General features: G+C 35.0%; 1 protein-coding gene across 2 annotated transcripts in view; it reads left to right on the top strand.

Annotated features, from left to right (window-relative positions):
* The window catches only part of LOC114340801 (alanine--tRNA ligase, cytoplasmic), a 45533-nt gene extending 23917 nt beyond the window's left edge, over positions 1-21616 (top strand). For both annotated transcript variants that reach the window (XM_028291585.2, XM_028291577.2), the window contains exons 8-10: positions 2555-2816; positions 16621-16854; positions 20481-21616. In XM_028291585.2, the coding sequence (XP_028147386.1) occupies positions 2555-2816; positions 16621-16854; positions 20481-21526 (1542 nt within the window). In that variant the 3' untranslated portion in view covers positions 21527-21616. The remainder of the gene's footprint in view (positions 1-2554; positions 2817-16620; positions 16855-20480) is intronic.
* The last annotated feature ends 2821 nt before the right edge of the window (positions 21617-24437 follow it).

The following is a 24437-nucleotide window of genomic DNA, read 5'->3' on the forward strand; positions in this document are numbered from 1 at the left end:
TCTTCTTCCTATGGATCTTTTTCCTGCTATCTTCCCCTGCATAATTATTCGAAGCAGTTCATATCTTTCGCCTCTTGTAATGTGTCCCAAGTATGGCAGTTTTCGTTTTTTGATCGTAAATATGACTTCCTTTTCTTTATTCATTCTTCTCAAGACATCGACGTTTATGACTCTCTCCGTCCATGATATTCTCAAGATTCTGCGATACATCCACAGTTCAAATGCCTCCACTTTTTTGATATCAATCTTTTTCAGCGTCCATGACTCCATTCCGTAGAACAGCACAGAAAGTACGTAAAATCTCATCAGGCTAAGTTTCATTTCAAGGCTCAAATCTCTTCCACAGAACACTCTCTTCATTTTAGTGAATATGGATCTGGCTTTTTCTATTCTTATTTTGATTTCTGCTGAGCTATCGTTGTCTTCATTTACAAAAGTGCCTAAATATTTGTATTTGCTAACTCGATCGATAATTTCATTGTGTAAATATAAATTTTGGACATTTCGTGTTGATTTCGATATTACCATAAATTTAGTTTTCTTTATGTTCAAAGATAGTCTATATTCTTCGCTGCAGTCTGTTATCTTATTCACCAATGTCTGTAGCTCTTCAAGTGTTTCTGCGATCAGAACGGTGTCGTCGGCAAATTTCAGATTGTTTAATCTAACACCATTTATTTTAATACCTATGGATTGCTCAGAGAGTGTTCTATTCATTACGTCTTCGGAATAGAGATTAAACAGGGTTGGTGACAGTATACACCCTTGTCTCACACCTTGCATTATTTTAATTTCTTCAGTGGTATTATTCTCTACTCTCACTACTGCTTTCTGATTGTAGTACATATTTGCTATTAGTCGGATGTCTCGTTTATCTAAATTCTTTTCTGCCAGGAGTCTGATTAGATGATCATGCCGCACTTTATCGAATTCCTTGTTATAATCTATGAAACACATGAATACATCTTGATTTATGTCAAGACATCTTTGAGACATAACGTTCAGTACAAACAAAGCCTCTCTTGTTCCGAGTCCATTTCGGAATCCAAACTGGGTATCATTGATGTCCATTTCCAGTTTTCTGTGTACTCTAGTGTGTATCATTTTCAGGAATATTTTTAGTACATGGCTCATCAAACTGATTGTACGGTAATCAATACATTGTTTGGCATTCATCTTTTTTGGTATAATAACAAAGGTGGATAAAAGCCATTCTTGTGGTATTTTTCCTAATGTATAAATGCTATTGAAAAGTTCAACTAAAATGTGGATCGGGTCTTCTTCTATCAGTTTAAGGATAATTCCTGTCATTTGACATATTCTACATGTTCCACTCATTAAAACGCCCATTTGGTGATAAATAGCAATCTGATTTTTGCATGAGAGTTTAATCTCTGTTCGGAGAGTTTAAGTCTGTTTTGTCGGATAAAATACATTTGCCGTTTTCGTGGTCTGACCGTTCCAAATTTTTAACCTATTCCACAATTAAAACTTCCCCTCTTTTAGTGTTCCCATATATCAAAGTTTGTCCGACTAGACACCCTTAAGCTATTAACAAATTTTCAGCTTGCTATTAATCAACTTTTTTTTCATACGCGGGATCCAGACCTAGGAGGTTCAACAAAATCGGAGGTGAAATCTTTCACCTCCGATTCCGATATAATAACGACCTTCACGAAGTACGAAGTATTCATAGTAATGAAAGTAGATACAATAGTCGTTACTCGCTCTGTTACGATTGGTACGAAGTAATCAGAGTAATCAAAGTAATCAACGTAGATATAATAGTTGTTACTCGCTCTGATTGGTACGATGTAATCAGAGTAATCAAAGTAATAAAAGTTGATACAATAGTCGATACTCGCTCTAATACGATTGCTATGAAGTAACGAAGTAATCAGAGTAATCAAAGTAGGCAATCAAAGTAGATACAATAGTCGTTACTCGCTCTGATATGATTGGTGCGAAGTAACGAAGTAATCAGAGTAATCAAAGTAATCAAAGTAGATACAATAGTCGTTACTCGCTCTGATGAGATTGGTACGAAGTAACGAAGTAATCAGAGTAATCAAAGTAACGATCTGCCTCTCTGTATAGTAATCGTTACTTTCAGTATTCTTAAGTAACGAGTACTTTGTAACGAATAGTTACTTTTTTAACATCACTAGTGGATAGACGAAGTGAGAACCGATGCTAAAGAAATATTCAGGGTGGGCAACTGAAGAAGAGTAGCTAGGGGCAGAGATATTTGGAGGCGGATGCTGAGGGAGGCCAGGGCCCGACTTAGGCCATAGGAGAGAGTGGGTGCAATCGCACTCCCTTGTACTCCGCTGCTGGCGCCCATTAGTTAATGTTAAAATTCCACAAGAACGAAGCTTCTGACCATAGCATTCATTTGGCCACTGGCCTTGTTTTCATCTGCTATAGTTTTCCATTTTACCGCATGTGTCAATTTCTTTTTATGGGTAGGCTCCAATTGAACAATTTGATATTTTATACCGCATTTTTGACAGTACGATTCATATGTCATTGTTTTTATGAACTTATTTTATAGGGTAAAGGCACTGGTGTAGCAGATACTATTAACTTAGACGTACACGCAATCACAGAACTTCAAAATAAAGGAGTACCACCGACGGATGATTTAGAAAAGTACTCATATGTTTCTACGGAATCCCCAGATTCGGATTACACTTTCAAATCTTGTGAAGCGACAGTAATAGGTCTCAGATACAATAAAGAATTCGTTGACGAGGTTCATACTGGACAAGAATGTGGAGTACTACTGGATAAAACCAATTTTTATGCTGAACAAGGTTAGTGATTAATTTTTCTTGTCCCTTTGAACTTTTACTTACAATCAACTTCTACATAGTCTAAGATCCGAATAGGAGGTTGAAATGTACCCATCTGCTTGCCCAATGAAACATTTTTTTGATTAAATTTCATACATAGATAAACACGACCAGCATGGGTTGCCTATCAAAATCGTGTCATAGCTATCCTTGAGGGGGGGCGTAGGGGTAGAAATCAACATTTCAAGCACATTTTTGTGATTTTTTTTTGAAAGTATGATAAAATTATTTTAAGGTAACTTCTATTGCTCACAATTTAAAATTGTTAGACGTAGACCAATCCATGACTGAGCTGGCGACTAGTGGAAAACAAAATCCCACAATCAGTACATTGAAAAATGCAGAATGTAGATGACCAGGATGAGCTAATGATAGAATTAGATTCTGAATCTGAGGCCTCATCTTTTTCTGATTAGCTCACCACATCCAGTATTTGCTGTTAAGAAAATTTCATTTTTTTTTGTCAAATAAGTTTTGTTTTCTGTCGTTTTTGTATTTTCTTATACAGTGCGTCCATAAAGTAACGCATAAATTCAGTATTTTGTAAACCGGTGACTTTAAGAAAAAAACCCGAAACAGGTCGATTTTTGTTTTTAAATTAAAATTTTTTGGCATACATATCATAATAGTGACGTCATAATAGTGACGTCCGATAATCAATTTGGCTTTATGCAGGGCGGATCAACAACAGATGCAATTTTCATTGTAAGGCAACTGATGGAAAAATACAGGAATAAAGAGACCAACGCTCATATGATATTCATTGATCTTGAGAAAGCATATGATAGAGTTCCTCGAGAGATTCTGTGGTGGGCACTCAATAAGAAAGGAGTCCCTGGCGAATATGTAAAGATTGTGGGAGATATGTATGAGGGAGTAACGACTAGTGATAGAACAGGTGTGGGAGAGACTGATAAATTTCAGGTGAAAGTAGGATTGCACCAAGGCTCGGTGCTTAGTCCTTATTTATTCTCATTAGTTTTGGACCAGATAACAGCGAAACTACAGGGTAGTATTCCGTGGTGCCTAATGTATGCTGATGATGTAGTGTTAATAGGAAATAGTGAAAGAGACTTAGAACAAAAACTGGAACAGTGGAGACAAGCTCTGGAGGAAAAAGGTTTAAAACTTAGTAGGACAAAAACAGAGTATTTGGAATGTTCATTTAAAGATGGAGTTACTACAAATAAAATGGTATCTTTGGATGGTGAAATGATTGTGAAAAGCAATAGTTTTAAGTACCTAGGATCGGTATTACAGAGTAATGGAGAAATAGATGGAGATGCATGCAGTAGAATTAGGACTGGATGGATGAAGTGGAAAGAAGCGAGTGGTGTGTTGTGTGACAGAAAAATTCCAATGAAGCTGAAGGGAAAATTCTATAAAACAGCCATAAGACCGGCTATGATGTACGGAACTGAATGTTGGGCAGTGAAAAAGAAAGAAGAACAACGAATGCATGTGGCGGAAATGAGAATGCTTAGATGGATGAGTGGAGTGACAAAGAAGGATAAAATTAGAAATGAGTATATTAGGGGAAGTCTAGGTGTGGCACCAATTGATGCCAAAATGAGAAAGCATAGGTTAAGATGGTTTGGTCATGTTCAACGTCGAGACGTTAATCACCCAATACGAAGAATAGCTGAAGTGCAGATTCCTGGAAGGAGTAGGAGAGGAAGACCAAAGAAGACCTGGGGGGAGACGATAAGGCAGGACATGTTGGTGAAGGGGATTAACATTGATATGACCCAAGATAGAATTGTGTGGGAGAATTGTGTGCAATTAGGGAAGCCGACCCCGCATAGGGATAAAGCAAAGAGAATGATGATGATCATAATAGTGACGTCATCCATCTGGGCGTGATGACGTAATCGATGATTTTTTTTAAATGAGGATAGGGATCATGTGATAGCTCATTTGAAAGGGTATTCTCTATTCAGTAATATAAACATTGTCATAATTATTTATATAGGGTGGCCATTTTTTTAAATTAAATTAATTGACACAAAAATATGAATGTAAGTATGTAATTTATTTATGTACACTTGACTACTGTCAGAAAAGAGAAAAAAATTTTATTTGAAAAATTAACATTGATTTTGGCTTAAACTAAGTGTTCAAACTGCTTTAGAGGCATGTGGGTGGCAGCTTTAACATTGAATTTAAGCGAAAAACAATATTTATTTGTCAAATAATTTTTTTTCTTGTTTTCTGACAACAGTAAAACGTATTTTGAATGAAATAAATTACATACATTCTTCTTTTTGTCTCGATTATTTTAATTAAATTTTTTTTTGTACACCCTGTATAAATAATTATGTTAAGGTTTATATTACTAAATAGATAATTGAATGTCCTTTCAAATGAGCTTTCACATGACCCCTATTCTCATTAAAAAAAATCATCGATTACGTCATCACGCCCAGATGGATGACGTCACTAGTATGATATATATGCCAAAAAATCGTAATTTAAAAATAAAAATCGACCTGTTTCTGGATTTTTCATTGAAGTCGCCGGTTTACGAAATAATGAATGTATGCGTTACTTTATGGACGCACTGTATATTGGGACCGTGCAAGTTCGGCAAAGCGACCCCTATTTCTACGCTCTGTACTATTATTCGCAGTTTTAATTATATTGGCCAATTATATTAGTCCTGGTTACTGGATAATTGTCAAGGCCATAGTCCAAAAAAATAATAAGAAGAAAAAATAAGATTCAGGTTATGTTATGAAAACATCAACAATTGTATGTAGTAAATAAAATTAGTTATTAAAATGCAGTACTGCAAACAAAATACAATTAATTAAATTTACCTTCATATAATAATTGCATATCATATCAATATTGTGGAGCAATATATAATTTTTCTGCTTCATTGACAGAAGGTATGAAATATACGTCAATTTGACAATTTCAATTGACAATATGAATTATTTAAGATAGTTGCAATATTTCTCCGCGACTCGCGCAGGGTCGTTTCTCGTTTCCCTTTCCAAGTACTTGCACACCGCGAATAAAGAACACTGTTGTTTCGTCTCATAATTTTGTATATAATTTAATGAATTTTAATATTCTATTTCATCTTTAACAATATCCATAAGCGCGTCATAAGGTTCATTCTCAGAAAGTTCTCCATATCGAGAATATTCTCGGGAATATTCTCCGATTTTTCATTCTCGAGAATTTTCCAACACTATACCAAGGAACCAGTACATTTGTCTGAACTTGAGATCTAGCTGCCTGTTTTTCATTTGGATGTGTTTATTCCATGTTACCCTCTGGTCTATATGCATTCCAAGGTATTTGACTTCTGTGCTGAGGGGGATGTGTGTATTGTTAAGTGTGAGTGGAGGACAGATTTCCCGGCGGGTGGTAAATGTTACATGTACTGACTTTCTTTCATTTATTTTAATTCTCCATTGATTGTACCATTCTGCGAGTAGGTTTAGGTGAGTTTGGTGATGAGAAGAGGCATCTACTGGATTATCTTCTTCTAAAGGTGCCTATCTTCTGAAATGTTGGCGACCACAGTGACTCATCTTATTCTATTCACAGCAGCTCGAAATAGATCAGTTAATGTTAGATCAGTCCACTTCCTAAAATTCACAAGCCAGGATATACGTCTACGCCAAGAGCCTCTCTTGCCCTTAATCTTGTCTTCTACAATCATCTGTAGAAGTCAGTATTTATTATTACGCATAATGTGGCCGAACTAAAAAATTCCTAAAGATTGGCTTAAAATCCTCATTTGTTGTACTACCAAAAAAACCCAGAGCCACAAAATGCAGCGACTATCGCACCATCAGCCTAATGAGTCATGTATTGAAAACTTTTCTCAGAATAATTCATCAAAGAACATATAGAAAAATTGAGGAAAGAATCTCAAGTACTCAATTCGGATTTCGCTGTGGCCTTGGAACGCGTGATGCACTATTCGCAACCCAAGTTTTAATTCAAAGATGCAGATATGTAAATCATGACGTTTTCATGTGCGCGATTGATTTTGAAAAGGCCTTTGATAAAGTTCGCCATGAAAAAATGCTACATATTCTCAAAACTACTGGTCTGGACGGTAGGGACATTAGAATTATCGCAAATTTGTATTGGGGCCAGGCTGCATGTGTTAGGGTTGGGAATCAGTGCTCTAAAAAAGTAAAAATCAAGCGTGGAGTTCGACAAGGCTGTATATTGTCACCAATGTTGTTTAATCTTTACGCTGAAACAATCTTAAATGAAGTGTTGGAAAACGCAAAAGAGGGAATAATCATTAATGGTATGCTTATGAACAATATCAGATACGCAGATGACACCTTGTTACTGACAGGATCAATTGAACATCTTCAAGCGTTATTGAACCGAATGGTGGCATTCTGCGCGATATATGGACTCAAACTCAACGCAAGAAAAACAAAAAGTTTATGGTTATTAGTAAACAGGCAGCCGTAAATAATAATAACTATAACGTAACAATCGGTAATGACTCAATTGAACGAGTAAGTAATATTGTATATCTGGGTACTCATATTAATGAAAGCTGGAACTTCGCATAAGAATGGTTCGATGTTATGTGTTCCCAGTACTGCTTTACGGGGTTGAAGCATGGACCCTGACAGAATCGCTTTTAAGAAACCTAGAAGCATTTGAGATGTGGGTCTACCGCCGTATTCTGAAGATCAGTTGGGTAGAAAGAGTCAAAAACGAAAGGGTTTTGCAACGTTTAAATAAAAGTTGCGAAGTAGTGAACACGGTTAAAAGGCGCAAATTGGAATACTTTGGTCATATAATGCGTCACCCAGAAAAGTATGACATACTTCACCTTGTCATGCAAGGTAAAATAATGGGAGAAAGAAGTGTGGGCCGCCGTACAACTTTTTGGCTTAGAAACCTACGCCAATGGTTTGGGAAAACTAGCACTGAACTATTTCGTGCGGCTGTAAATAAGACAATGATTGTTAATATGCTGTGCAACATAAGAGTCAACGATCGACAAACGGTCTCGGCACCTTAAGAAGAAGAAGGCCGAACTAATAGACCTCAACATACGTCGGTAGCACAACATTTCAAATGCCCCTAATTGTTTATGGCGCCTTCTGTAAGACTCAAGCTTTCTACTCCATAGAGGACGACACTAAAGACATAACATCTAAGAATTCTTATGCGTATATTGATACCTAAAGATAAGTTACAGAGAATCTCCCTAAGACTGTTAAAAGAGCTTCTGGCTTTTTCAATACGAGTTTTTATTTCGTAGCTATGATCCCAAGTATCCTTAATATTGCAGCCCAAATAGCCGAAAGGCCAATATAGCCAAGGACCGAAACGGTAGAAAGTCTTAATTTTCAAACATCAAGCAGGCAAGCATGGACACTATTAAGAAAATTAGGAAGCGGAACTCCTATAACAAGGAACAAAAGAACAATTAACCCAAACACTATTGCCTCACATCTGGTATCAACATCCAGAGCACCGAAAGACAAGCCACATACAACCAAGGTAAAACGAGAGCTCAAAACTTTAAAATTCCAATCTACAGACACCGAATACTCCCGCCCTTTCACTTCCAAAGAAGTCACTATTGCTCTCAAGGATGTAAAGCCAGGTAAAGCCCCAGGTTTTGACAATATTCATCCCGAATTCTTAATTAACTGCGGCAAATATGCGTGAGAATGGATAGCCCACTTTTTCACGGACATTATGAAGACCGGTATCATACCACAGGAACTCAAACGCTGGAAGGTCATTGCCATATTAAAACCAGGGAAACCAAATGATAACAACCCTAAGAATTACATACCAATAGCCCTACTATCGGTTACGTTTAAGCTTCTAGAGCGCCTTATCTACAATAGAATTAGCACAAAGCTGCTTGAAACAATACCGGTTGATCAGGCAGGTTTCCGACCCAAAAGAAGCTGCGCAGATCAGGTTCTTTCACTTACCACATTTATCGAGGCAGGGTTCCAGCGAAAACCTAAAACTGCAGCCGCATTCATAGACCTAACAGCGGCCTACGATACAGTCTGGAGAGAAGGCATGATATACAAGCTCCTCCGTACAATCCCCTGTAAATCCACCGCTCGAATAATCAACAGCATGCTAGCCGACAGAATGATTCAAGTGGTCATGGGATCTGACATCAGCACCCCAAGGTAACTGAAGAATGGACTGCCTCAGGGATCTGTCTTTGCTCCTCTTCTCTTTAGCCTATACATCTCTGATATACCAGAAACCAGATCAAGAAAGTTTGGTTACGCAGATGACTGGATCCTTGCAACAAGGTGTAAGTCATTTGAAGAAACAGAAGAAATCCTCACGGCGGACTTACACATAGTGGGAAAATATTTCCGTAAATGGAGGCTCCAACCAAACGCTGCGAAAACAGAGGTTTCCAGTTTCCACCTAAATAACAAGCTTGCAGGAAGAATACTCAATATTCAGTTCGAAAACCCCTCACTCGTCTACAATAAAACACCAAAGTACCTTGGGGTGACTCTTGACAGAACCCTATCATTCAAGGAACATCTGACAAAAACAGCGGAAAAACTTAAATCCAGAAACAACATCATCCAGAAGCTGTGCGGCACAACATGGGGAGCATCGGCTTGCACCTTGCGTTCATCTGCCTTAGGCCTAGTCTTCTCAACTGCGGAATACTGCTCTTCAGCATGGCTTAACAGCCCACATACATATACACAAAGTAAATGTCCAATTGAATAATACAATGAGAATGATTGCTGGAGTTATAAAATCCACCCCTACGCAATGGCTCCCAGTACTGAGCCACATTCCACCACCCAAACTACGACGTATACACGCACTCACTAGTGAGTACAGAAAGATAGTAGGTAACGAGAACCTGCCAATCCATCAAGATATAGATGCCGCCAACGGTAACCGTCTACGCTCCAGACGACCACCAATAAAAACAGCAAAGGTTGCTGTGGAGGGTGAGTTCAATTTAACGACAACATGGACTCGAGAATGGATGGAAGAACAAAATAGCAACTTACCCTGCATCACACAAAAACCACCAGGCTTTAACTTACCACGCAACACATGGTCTATGCTGAACCGAATCAGAACCCAACACGGCAGATGTGGTTACATGATGCACAAATGGGGTAAACGACCATCCCCACTCTGTGACTGTGGACAACCACAAACCATCTATCACATCACAGAACAGTGTCCCATAAGATTATATCGTGGCAGGTCAGAGGATTTCCTGATGGCGACTCCAGAGTCGATAGGCTATGTAAATAAGTTAGATGTGCGTTTGTGAACCTATGTATTGTCTTATACAAAATATATGTAAATGTAAATGTGTCAGGTGCCATACGCTAAATAAAAATAAATAAGCCCAAATAGCATATCTTCTCCACTCTTTCTAACGGTGTATCGCCTAATGTAGTTTGGGCGTTTATGTTGGTGTTTTTACTAATGATCATTATTTTTGTCTTCTTACAGTTTAGTTTTAGGCCGTATTTGTTACATATTTCTACAACATTATCCATCATCCCTTGGAGCACCTGCGCACTATCTGCCAGCAATACTGTATCGTCTGCATATCTAATATTTGATGGATTCGACCGTTACTTGATGGAAGTTCATTTTATCTAACAATAAAACACTGAAAACGTTTGTTTTTTATACTTCCACAAAATTTATTATTTACAACTATGTGACTACAGCTGTTTCGGCAGAGTGCCTTTCTCAAGTGATATAGTTTACAATGTGTTTGCCTTTTAAGTCTTTAACTGAAGAGTTTGAGGAGTGGGGAGCTGTTTGTCTCGAGTTGGTCATTCAGAATTATATCTGTATTTTTCAATTTATTAATTTCCATAGATTCTAAAAAAGATAGCTTAAGGCCTTTATTTTGGATATGCAGAATTTGAAACTCTTCATTGAAAGAATGATTATGATCTAGAAGGTGAAGTGCGTATGTAGAAATGTCTGTTTTTCTATTGTTGAAAGCCCTTTTGTGTTCTGCTATCCGTTTGTCAAAGGTTCTGCCAGTTTGACCGATGTAAGTTTTCGGACAGTCACCACAAGTTAGTTTGTACACACCACTCTGTAGTTGCTTTCTCTTTCGGCTTTTATCGTTCTTAATATATTTACTTAAGTTGTTGTTAGTTCTGAAGGCTGGTGTTATTCCTTTCTTTTTTATGTATCTGGCTGTTTTTGTTGTTATCTTGCCAGTATATGTGAGAGAGCAGAAGGTACTGGGTTCTTTCTGTGGTGGTGAATACACTATTTTCAGGGCTTTGTTATGGAGTTTTTGATTTAAAATTTTGTTAACTGTTTGTTCGTTATAGCCATTGTTTACTGCTATTTGTTTAATGATGTTTAGTTCTATCTCGAAGTTATTTTTTGTCACGGGAATTTCTGTCAGTCTATGTATCATGCTATGGTAGGCTGCTAATTCGTGTTGTGTAGGATGGGATGATGAATTGTGTATGGTTGTGTCAGTATGGGTAGGTTTATGATATACGGAGAACTCATGTTTGTTGTGTAGTCTGGTAATCGTTACATCTAGAAAGTTTAGGGAGTTATTCTGTTCTGTTTCTATTGTAAACTCAATATTACTATGAAGTGAATTAATGTATGATAGAAATTGGTCAAGTTGTCTGTTAGTTCCTGTAAAGCATACTAGTATATCATCCACGTATCTCCACCAATATAAGAACTGTTTAAATACGGGATGTTTAGAAATTGTTGTTTCAAGTTGGTTCATAAATATATCTGATAGCAATGGGCTTAGAGGATTACCCATAATAAGTCCTGCACTGTTGTTTGTGTATATTTGATTATTGAATTCAAAATAGTCTTGATTTATGCAAATTTCAAGAAGGTGTAAAATTTCAGATGCAATGAATTGTTTTAGTAATAATTTGTTTTAGTTAAAAATCTTTTAGACCATAATAGTACAAATCCGATCATTGCATCTGAAATTTTACACCTTCTTGAAATTTGCATAAATCAAGACTATTTTGAATTCAATAATCAAATATACACAAACAACAGTGCAGGACTTATTATGGCTAATCCTCTACAGAGTGGTGTGTACAAACTAACTTGTGGTGACTGTCCGAAAACTTACATCGGTCAAACTGGCAGAACCTTTGACAAACGGATAGCAAAACACAAAAGGGCTTTCAACAATAGAAAAACAGACACTTCTACATACGCACTTCACCTTCTAGATCATAATCATTCTTTCAATGAAGAGTTTCAAATTCTGCATATCCAAAATAAAGGCCTTCAGCTATCTTTTTTAGAATCTATGGAAATTAATAAATTGAAAAATACAGATATAATTCTGAATGACCAACTCGAGACAAACAGCTCCCCACTCCTCAACCTCTTCAGTTAAAGACTTAAAAAGGCAAACACATTGTAAACTATATCACTTGAGAAAGGCACTTTGCCGAAACAGCTGTAGTAATAACATAGTTGTAATAAATTTTGTGGAAGTATAGAAAACAAACGTTTTCAGTGTTTTATTGTTAGATATCTAATATTGTTTATAAGTTCGCCATTTACTGCAGTACCATCTTCCGATTCGTCCAAGGCGTCTCTAAAGATTTCAGAGTATATGTTAAATAATGCTGGTGACAGTATGCAACCCAGTCTAACTCCTTTTTCTACTGTGAAGGTCTCGGACAGTTCAGGGATTCTCACTAATTGATAATACAGCTACGTCATCTTAAAAGGATTGTGTGTTTCTGATAAATCCGCTGTAAAATCAGGAAAAGTAGTGGACCCAAAACGCTGCCTTGTGGGACCCCCGATTCGATGGTACAAATGGTGGATTTAGCGCTACAATGTGTAACGGAGAAGCTTCTATTGGACATACAGTGATGTGCGCGCTGATAACCGACAAAATAACGCAAAAGATGGAAATCATATTAAGTTGTGAGATAAAGAGAAATGAAACTAGTGGAGGTGGGAAATTTAGCGATAAAAACCTATAAATTTACATTATATTTATTGTTTCCCATCTTTAGACGTATCAGAGGAGTATGTCAACTAAAACTGCCATTGTCACATTGGCAGTTGCCAAACTCGTCCGATACGTCTAAAGGTGGGAATCAATAAATATAATATAAATTTATAGGTTTTTGTAGCTAAATTTCTCATCTCTACTAGTTTCATTTCTTTTTATCTCACAACTTAAGGGGAAAGGCGCAAAATGTCGCCTGTCAAAATGTTCAATGTATTTTAAATGTATTCATTTTTTTCGAATCCTGAGAAAACTAATAAATATTTTTGAAAAACTACTGGATATAGGAAATGAGTCAATACTCGCAATCTTAGAGTTTGTATGTTTTTTAATAGTTGTTATACAATCATGGGGCAACCGGGTTCGAAGCTTACAATATATGCTTCATCTTGAGGCCCAGTACATAGAGTCTTCACATATACAAACTACTAGCTAAAATTAACAAAAAGACAAAAATGTACATACATATAAAAACATAAAAACAACTATGTCTTGGGTTTGATTAAAATATATACAATAAAGCAAAACAACTGTATTAAACTTAGTAGTCCATAGAGAGTATATTGAGACATTCTGCTATTGGGAGTGACCAATCTGATGGAAATTGCTTGGTATATAATTTAATATATTAAGTATTATATTAAATAATTATTATTAAATATTAAAATTAATTAACATTAAATAATATTATATTATATTATATTATATTATATTATATTATATTATATTATATTATATTATATTATATTATATTATATTATATTATATTATATTATATTATATTATATTATATTATATTATATTATATTATATTATATTATATTATATACCAAGCAATTTCCATCAGACTGGTCACTCCCAATAGCAGAATGTCTCAATATACACTCTATGGACTACTAAGTTCAATACTCCACAGTTGTTTTTATGTTTTTATATGTATGTACATTTTTGTCTTTTTGTTAATTTTAGCTAGTAGTTTGTATATGTGAAGGTGAAGACTCTATGTACTGGGCCTGAAGATTTATTTATTTAGCGTATGGACTTTCTCAGTACGATAAATACACAAATATAATATATATACATATATACATATATACACACATATATACACATATACACATATATTATTCAAACACCAAAACATAATGAATGAATCTAAATATTAATGTCCAATTTACATAGCCATTCAATTGCATCTGGGGAGCATTCCACAAAGTCCTGGAGGTTTCCACGGTAGGCCCGATTTAGGCAATCTGAAACACAATGACTTATGGTCTGTCTAAGCGATCCACAATCACACTGTGGACTTTCTGCACGACCCCATTTGAACAGAGAATCAGCACATTTACCATGTCCGGTACGTATGCGATTAAGCCTCGTCCAGGTGGGCCGGGGCAGACCCGATCCGATGAAACCCTGGGTTGGGGTGGATATCTGAATATAGTCTGCTGCTATTGTTGGCATCCATCTTGTGGACCATTGCCTTTGTATATCATAGGAATCACCAATTGTTCGGGCAGTTCTGATTGGAGGATTTCTAGACCTCAGTCGCTGGTGCTCTTTTGAGATGTCTGGTATGTCTTGATGGATTGGTAATTGTATGTTGGCTACAATTTTCTGATACTCTCTCACTAATGCTGCTGTACGGCGTAGATCTGGTGGGGCAATATTGCTCAAAGTAGGCAGCCATCTCACTGGGGTTGATTTTATTGTTCCAGTGATTAATCTCATGGTTTGATTAAGTTGGACATCGATTTTGTTTGTATGTGCACTATTTAACCATACTGGTGCACAATATTCTGCCACTGAAAAAACCAAAGCTAGAGCAGAGGTCCGAAGAGTATCTGCAGAAGCACCCCAAGTTGTTCCAGCAAGTTTTGTTATTATATTATTTCTTGTTCTCAGTTTACCGGCTGCGTTTGTAAGATGGCTTTTGAAGGTGAGTGTTCTATCAAGTGTGATGCCTAGATATTTGGGGTTGTTGTTATGTTTGATAGCTGCATCATTTAGAGTTACATTGAGGGTATCGCCCGCAAGTTGGTTCGACAGGTGAAAGAGACCGGTTTCAGTTTTGCTTGTGTTAGGACGTAAGCGCCAGTTCTTAAAGTAGTTACTAAGTGTAGTTAGGTCCTCGTTTAGAGCTCGTTCTCCAGCTTCCTTACTATTATCTTGGAAGCCAATGGCCAGGTCGTCTGCATAAGCGAATTTTCTCGATTTTGTTTCAGGTATATCCGCCGTATAAAGGTTAAATAATAAAGGAGCTAGCACTGAGCCTTGAGGTAAGCCGTTGTTAAGTTTTCTAACGCTACTTCGTGCATCATTTATATATACCTGAAACAGTCTGTTAGTTAGTAGACTGTTTATCAGCTGACAAGTTTTGAAGATGAAACCTATATTGTAAGCTTCGAAACCGGTTGCCTCATGATTGTATAACAACTATTAAAAAACATACAAACTCTAAGATTGCGAGTATTGACTCATTTCCTATATCCATTAGTATAATGGACTCGCATTGGCAACCCTTTCATCATTTTTGAAAAATTTAAACGCATAATGACAGATTACAATATTACTCAGGGCCGAAAGTCCCTGAAAACTTCTATGTAAAGTTTATTTTAATAAGTTACAGGGATAAAAATAGAAGAGGAAATTTAGTGTGATTTTAATTGCAAATATTTCACTCAAAAGAAACTTTTTTTATTCTAAGGGGCTTTCGGCCCTCGGTAATAACGTAATCTTTCATTCTGCGTTTAAATTTTTCAAAAACACTTATTAGTTTTCTCAGGATTCGAAAAAATGAATACATTTAAAACTCATTCAAAATTTTGACAAACGACATTTTGCGCCTTTTCCCCGGATAATACAATGTATAACTGTTCAGTTGATGCGATTTATTTTATAAAGAAGAGCGGAGTGATGAGCTGAATAATTCATTTTGCGTATACGACCTGAAAACAGTTAGTCCTCACCATATAATGAGATATGAAAATATTAACACTGAGGCATTATGACGAAAATCAAGCAAAAAATCTAGTCCATCTTTTGCGTTATTTTGCCGGTTATTAGCTCGTTTATCACTGTATATGATCTGAGTATGAGTAGTAGTTACTTGATTGAGTGATTAAAATAATAATTAATTTTAATTAAAGCCATATCGATGAGATGTAACTAAATGTGTTACACCGCTTGTCTTAAATCTACCGCAAGCATTTTTTGCATCATAAAACTTAATTTAGTAATTTTGTGGGTAATTAAACCAAGACACCAGTTTGTTGTTTTTATGAAGTCTCAGTGACATAATCATTAAAAATGATGGACGGCTGCCTTGTTATAAGATAATAGTGATTTTGCCCGTCGCCTTCATTTTTTTCGGATTCCCTCACTTTTTTTCTGGTGGCCTCCAATTTTATCTTATACCCTCCATTTTTCTGACTCTTATTTTTTTATATATTTTTTTATTTTATAACTCAAGAAGGACTAGATTGATTTGGCTACTTTTGATTTTGAAATATTTGTAGAAGTATAAGCAAGAAGTTTTTTACAATATCCCATCAGTTATCAAATTCTATTAGTTGTATAGGAAAATTTAAAAATAAGTTATAAAAAATGTGCTCCTTTTTACGAGCACGACATACTCGGTAAAAAATATGTTACCATATTTATGATCTAGTTTAAAATTATCTTAAAAAATGATGCCCGTCTGTTATTTTGTATCTTGTGGTCCTTTTTCGATTCTGTATATTCATTCTTTTGTAGGTGGCCAGATTTACGATACTGGATACATCGTAAAAGTTGGAGACGAAAGTGTGGAATTCTCAGTGAAAAATGTGCAAGTCAGAGGAGGCTACATTATTCATATTGGAAATTTGGAAGGAACTTTAAAAAAGGGCGACAAAGTTAGTCTACATATTGATAACAACAGAAGACGATTGATCATGAGCAATCATACCGGTACTCACGTTTTGAATTATGCCTTGCGTAAAGTACTAGGTACGTTATACTCAGTGACTAAGGTATACTATTAATATGAGTGGTCGTTTGCCAAAAGCTGATATGTCAATTTTTGCTACTTTTCAGGAGAGCAAATTCAAATTTCTATGACGTCTATAAAATCACAGTTTCAGAAATATCATATTTGGTTTTCAGTTTAATTTTCTTACAGCTATCCATATGAGTTTAAATATTAAGCTAGCTACAAATTTTATAAAAATTCTCTGGTAATTTTGCAAAATGCAAAAAATTGGCGGATATAACGTTTTCATTGGCATAAATACGCTAGAAAGACTTTATTAATAAAAATAATGAAAAATAATATATTATATAAAAATAAAAAAATTGAAATTTTTCTTACAAACTGACGATTTATTTATTTCTTTAAAACCGGTTGGGATAAGCGAATAAAAGTTGGTGGGTTTTAAGAGGTAGGTATTGCGCATTTTTGACATACAACTATCAATTTTATATTGACCAGTGGTGCGCATACGGGTAATGGTCTGAAGTTATTTAAAGAAAAAAAAGTACGCCGCTGATATATTTTAAATTAAAAAACATTTTTGAATTCCGTACAATGCAGATCCGTTTTTATATATAAAAAAAAAATAAGTTAACGCTTACAGATATTCGAAATGTTTCTATACATTCCTAATAATATAAACGGCGCGTCGTATAAAAACGGATGATATATTTTTTTATCACAAATTGAACGAGGAAGTCAAAAATGATTTTTAATTTGATATATCTCGTACTATTTATTTTTTTTTAAATTCAGACTATCACCCGTATGCGCGCCAATGGTGAATATAAAATTCTTAATTGTATGTCAAAAAATGCGCACTAACTACCTCTTAAAACCCACCAAATTTAATTTGCATAATATATCAACCTGTTTTAGCGCAATAAATAAATCGTCAGTTAAAAAAAAATTAATAATTAATTTTTCATGTAGAATTACCCTTAAAGTTTGTCACACTTCAACACTACCTTCAGTGAGTTTTTATGTTTATTTTTATTCAGTATGCTTTTTTATTTCTTGTAAATCTATAGTCTAAAAATGTAAGCTTCCTAAATAAACAAAAAAAAATTGCCAACATAAGACAGTTAAACATTTTTAAAAACAAAATTTTTGTACAAAATAAAAAAAATACTGTTCCTGAAGAAACAAGATAAGTTCAAGAAATATAGAAAAAAATGTCTGCCAAAAGCTGATAAATCCATTATTATTATTTTGTATTTTGACAACGACACCCGACTTGGGCGTCGAAACGTTAATAAAATCATTTTTAGGTAAAATTGTGGCTTATTTCCCATTTGAATATACTTGATTATAAAAATGCCACAAGAAAATAGCTTCAGCACAATACTGATAAATCCACTTCCAAGTGTACCGGGTGTCCCAATAAGAATGGCTCTCGGCCATATCTCAGAAACCGTTTATAGTACAGCTTCGAGAAAAAATATTTATAACAAAAGTTGTTTCGGGAAAAGCCTGGAAATTATTGTCATAATTGTGGGTCCACCGCTAGAGGGCGTAATTAAATATCATGAATTAAAAAATCAAAATTTTACAAAATGTACCTAATGAAAGGGCACTGGAAATCCAATCGTCGTATTCTTCGTAAAATTCTGCGCATATTTGATTTCACAAGTTTAAGTCTACCTTTGCACATAAGAGGTGGGGGTGAGTGGGAACCTTCTTATGCAAAAATGGCTGTAAGTCCGGTTCTGCTAAATCGAATTTTGCATGCTTGGTCTTGTTGAAAACAGCTCTTTTTCGTCAATGTAAGTGTCTTATTTTCGAAATAGCCTAATAAATAATATGCAAGCTTGAAGGCGTTATTTAATTATTTTCGGAAATCTAGTTTTCTTTGGAAAATATTAAATACAAGTATGCATTTTTAATTCTGTATTACAAAATTAGACCAAATTAGCAATATAATACCGAAAACCGCATGTCGATATCTTTATTGTATCTCGAGATATCTTAAGTAACGTGTAAATTTTAAACAACTGTTAATGTCACCGGTAAACCACGTTAAGGAAAAGTAGTGTGCTATGGAAAAAACAAAGAAACATTTTCCAAATGTAAACGTATATAATTAATTAAAACAACAATAAGACAAACAACACTATAAAATATAACAAAGAAATAAAAGCAACTATTTACTTAGCGACGACCTAAATGTTCAAATTGTTGCCATCATTTTCGATGCAAGCATTTATTCTTTCAAGAGTAGATTGAACAGCAGTCTCAATTTCTGCTTTCGCAATACTTTGAATGGCGTTTCGTATTCTCTAGATTCTAGATCATGCTTTCTCGAGTAGTGGGTCTAGCGGCAAAAACAAGGTCTTTAATCCGTCCCCATAAATAAAAGTCTAAAACAGTTAAATCTGTTGCTATTCAATCTACTCTTGAAAGAGTAAATGCTTGAATTGAAAATGATGGGCAAAAATTTGAACATTTGGGCAGTCACTAAGACTAAGTAATTAGTTGCTTTTATTTCTTTGTTATATTTTATAGTGTTGTTTGTCTTATTGTTGTTTTAATTAATTATATACGTTTACATCTGGAAAAATGTTTATTTTTTTTTCCACAGCACACTACTTTTCTTTAACCTCGTTTACCGGTGACAGTACCTAACAGTTATGTTAAAAATTTACACATTTCTTAAGATATCTCGAGATAAAAAAAAGGTATAGACATACGGTTTTCGGTATTATGTTGCTAATTTGGTCTAATTTTGTAATACGCGATTAAAAATGCATACTTGTATTTAATATTTTCCAAAGAAAACTAGATTTCTGAAAATAATTAAATAACGCCTCCTAGCTTGCATATTACTTACTAGGCTATTTCGAAAATAAGACACTTACATTGACGAAAAAGAGCTGTTTTCAACAAGACCAAGTATGCAATATTCGATTTAGAAGAACCGGACTTACAGCCATTTTTTCATAAGAAGGTTCCCACTCACCCCCACCTCCTATGTGCAAAGGTAGACTTAATTTTGTGAAATATAATATGCGCAGAATTTTATGAAGAATACGATGATTGGATTTCCAGTGCCCTTTCATTAGGTAAATTTTGTAAAATTTTGATTTTTTAATTTTCGATATTCAATTACGCCCTCTAGCGATGGACCTAGAATTATAAAAATAATTTCCAGGCTTTTCCCGAGGCAAGTTTTGTTATAAATATTTTTTTCTCAAATCTGTACTATAAACGGTTCCCGAGATATGGCCGAGAGCCATTCTTATTGGGACACCCGGTACATATCACTTTGATTTGGTCATGTGGACGTATCCAGATTTAAAAATGGAAGGAAAACTTCATTTCACAGTGTACTGGCCATATGTACTATTTATCACCATTCTTTTGACTAAAAAAAAAACAAATTTTATATTGACATATATTGACCAAATTCATTCTATTCTATTCTATCTGCATTGGACAGACGTAGCATATAATCGCACAGTATCAGCTGGCATAAAAAAGTGCAAATCACAAAAAGTGGACATATCAGCTTTTGGCAAACAACCACAGATATCTTTAAAAACTTCTTTTTTTCTAATACACTTTTAATGCTATACCTACATTTTACGTTTTTCCACTTTCGTAGGCACCGATGCTGACCAGAGAGGTTCCCTTGTAGCTCCAGATAAGTTACGTTTTGACTTTACCAATAAAGGTGCAATGACGACTGATCAAGTTAAAAAGACGGAGGAAAACTCAAAAGAACTCATCTCCAGAAATAACAAAGTCTTCGCTAAGGATTCAAGTTTAGGCGTAGCAAAAACTATCAGAGGACTTCGTGCTGTCTTTGAAGAGACTTATCCAGATCCTGTAAGAGTTGTGTCTATAGGACTTCCTGTTGACCAGCTAGAAAAGGATCCTTTCAGCCCAGATGGTGATAATACTTCGATTGAATTCTGTGGTGGTACTCACGTTCAATATGCTGGTCATATAGGAGACTTCGTAATAGCAAGCGAAGAAGCTATTGCTAAAGGAATAAGAAGAATCGTTGCATTAACCGGACCAGAAGCCACTAAGGCTCTTAAAAGAACTGAATTGTTAGAAAATAGACTTAACCAATTGAAATCTACTATTGATAGTGATAAAACAGGTGCTAAATCTAAAGAATACGTCAAAAGTATCGTAGAACTAACTGAAGAAGTATCACATGCCTTAATACCGTACTGGAAGAAAGAAGAAATACGAAATATCCTAAAGAACCTTAAAAAAGCTTTAGACGATAAAGATCGTGCTGCCAAAGCAGCAGTAGCAAACCAAGTTGTTGAAGAAATCAAAGAATTCGTGAAAACAAATCCAAACATACCCATCTTGGTCAAGGAACTTAAGGCTTTTAATAATACTAAGGCTCTAGATTCAGCACTGAAACAAGTACGAACCTTAAGTCCCGAAACTTCAGCTTTATTTTTGACGGTTGATGACGATTCTAACAAGGTATTTTGTCTGTCTTCTGTGCCAAAAGGTGCCATAGAAAAAGGCCTCAAAGCAAATGAATGGGTCCAAGAAGTAGCCAAAAAGGTTGGTGGAAAAGGTGGTGGCAAGCCAGATTCTGCTCAAGCTTCAGGTAACAACAGTATACCTGCGTTGGATATTTTAGATCTTGCTAAAAAGTTTGCTGAAACCAAACTTCTTTAAAGGTCTATTTATTGCATCTATTGAATAATGCATTTCAATTACATTTTTAAGTTATTTGAGTAATAAAATTGTTTTACCTTTTGAAAATAATTTTTTTATATTGTACCCTTTTTTCCCGATCGTTTAAAGAATCATATCCAACTTCAAATATTTGGCGCGAAAAAGAGTAATAAGAAGAACAATAACGGAAGCCAATAGAGAAATGTGTAATAAGGATCGCCAGGAGATTAATACCTAGGAGGCAGAAAATGTAAAAAAACACGGAAGTTCTTTATCAAAATAAGAACCAATGAAAGAAAAAGCTTCTACTTCTTTGAGTACTGTGCCCAAATTTTAGTGGTGGGTAGGCTCCATGACGATTTGCAGATATTGTTCTCGAGCTTGCGCGACATGTAACAATTCATTTGCTGAGCAACCAGTCCACTGACGCAGTGGCGGCTCGTGGCCTTAGAGACAGGGTCGGCAAGATTTTTTTGTTTGCTCATATAGGTAGGGTGAATGCACCAGTAACCGACCAAGCACCAGTTACCGACCACTCTTTAAACAAATATTAAAACTAAGAAAATCTTAGAACGTTCAGAAATTATTGCACAGCCCACATATACTACGTGGCCTTAGGTATGTAGGGAAATTTCGTTGACTTATCCAAAGCAAGTTTAAAGGAAGTGGGAATTTTGGTGTATTGGCAACACTGCCAATAGGTTAAATCTGTGTGCGTGTAACTAGATGCACATGAAGGTAAGCAATTTTTATCTAATTACATCGAATGTTTTTTTTTAACTTTTTTAATGTTGAAATATGATGTTACTCGTTAATAAAAGTGTAATAAATACAGTTAACTTATTATTTTCCGAAATATCTGTAACTAAGTGATTAATTTATGGTGGTCGCTTTATGGTTCATCATTGTAAAATTTTTCCATTAGACGACCAGCTGGTCGCTTTCTGGTTTGGGTTTGTATCCACGGATGATTTGTTAAATAGGCTGTTGCTAGTAGTACGAATAGGGGACTTTAATTTTTATACGTAGATTTAATTTCTGTCCAATAAACGACCAGTGGTCGGCTACTGGATCAAAATGGTGGTCATAAATTGGTACAGTAATCAAACTATTTGTTTTAGATGCCTAAAAATTATTCTAAAGACGATTTGGTCAATGCTATTAATAAAGTTCGTGATGGAGCAAAAACTGAGAGGAAGTATAACTAGTTTGGTCGGAAATTGGTACATTCACCCTTTATCATCTAATTAAAAGGCTTACATATCATAGGAGACTTTTTTTATTTGGTTTACTTGACATTCTCTCTTGTGCCATAGTGTTTCGACAATACATTTTGATTATTTTGAGACAAGAGAAATCGGTTCATTTGAGGCAGAAGTTAGTGATAATAAGAGAATTTATGAACAGTTTGTTGTAGTGAATTGCAGTACTTACTATATAAAATTATACATATTTGTAACTTATCCCATTTAACGAAAATATTTGGATCAGCATAATTTTTAAGTAACTTATAAATAAATATATTGGAAATTTTTTGGCGAAGGTAACTTTTAAATTTTGAATTATCAAAGAGGTCAAAAATGTGCAAATCTCCAAAATTCGAAAAACGAGTATCTATTTGCATAATAGCAGGTATCCAAAATATCAAAATTACTCGTTTTTCGAGATATGTATCATGCCTTTGTCTTTTTTGGGGTGGTTCAAAAATATCAAGCGAATCCAAAACGTCACTGCGTATATACTGGAAACTTCTCATTACGAAAATCTCTGAGATTTTGCACCAGCTTTCTTATGTTATTTTTGGAATAAATAATGACAATTGACTGATTTTGAACAACAATGAATATCGAATGGGTTTGGGCAAACACTTTCTTAAAAATATTTAAAAGAATATTAAAAGAGTAATCATTTAATAAAGTTCTCAAACCGATTGCTTCACGTATCGAGATATCACCGCTTTCAAAATCGTCGCCTTCGATAATAAAATAAAAAACTTCCAAAAAGCTGTTCACGAAAATCTGCTACAGTGAAAATTAACCGAGATTTAAAATTGCATCGCGTCTGACAAACTTCCTTTTTTTTTTTCGAAACAAATTGTTATAAAACAGTAGTCCGTTTAGGCGAGCTAAAATGGCAAAAAAGACGATATTCTTTAATTTTTTTACACATATCCTGCAAAACTATATTCATTCTATGCGCATGACAGTGAGTAAATAAAGCTTGTGGTGCAATAGTTTTAACTTTTGCCTGGAGACCATTCAATTCACTGGACATCACGGCAGCGCCGTCTTAAATTTGCCTTACCAATTTATTTTTGATATCCAAAAAGTTTAATCTGTCCTTTAAAACACCAAAAATATATTCTGCCTTATTGCTTTTATTGACGTCTGTAAAACCTAAAAACCTCTCATAAATATTACCACGTAACGCCTATCGAACAACAATTGATAGTTGTGAATGACATGATAATCAGAAGTTTCATCTACTTCTAGCGAAAAGCAAATGGTTTTCAGAATCTCAGATTCAATAACGTTATTCAAAATGTAACTAATTGATTATATTAGTTCATTCTGTACTGTTTTAGACACGCCGCTAAATATCTTTGAATCAGAAAAAAAAATAGAAAAATTTCAAATCGTATTTCTTAAACAATTTTATTAGTTCTCTATATTACTTTGATTTAACGAATGCTCCGATTCATCATGTTCCGTAAATGATAATTCCTGACAACTTAAATAAATTACAATATCGATTAAACGACGTAAAACGGCGTGAATATTTTTTACAATTTCTGCCGATGCTTCCAAATGAAACATCGGCAGATTTAAATGTGCCGTACCTGCCGCTTAATGCTTACGGAGAGAATTATACGTTTCGTTGCTCTTCGACTCGTATTTCGTTGAAATTTACG

This window comes from Diabrotica virgifera, chromosome 9 (genome assembly GCF_917563875.1).
Source record: "Diabrotica virgifera virgifera chromosome 9, PGI_DIABVI_V3a".
Taxonomy (NCBI): Eukaryota; Metazoa; Arthropoda; class Insecta; order Coleoptera; family Chrysomelidae; genus Diabrotica; species Diabrotica virgifera.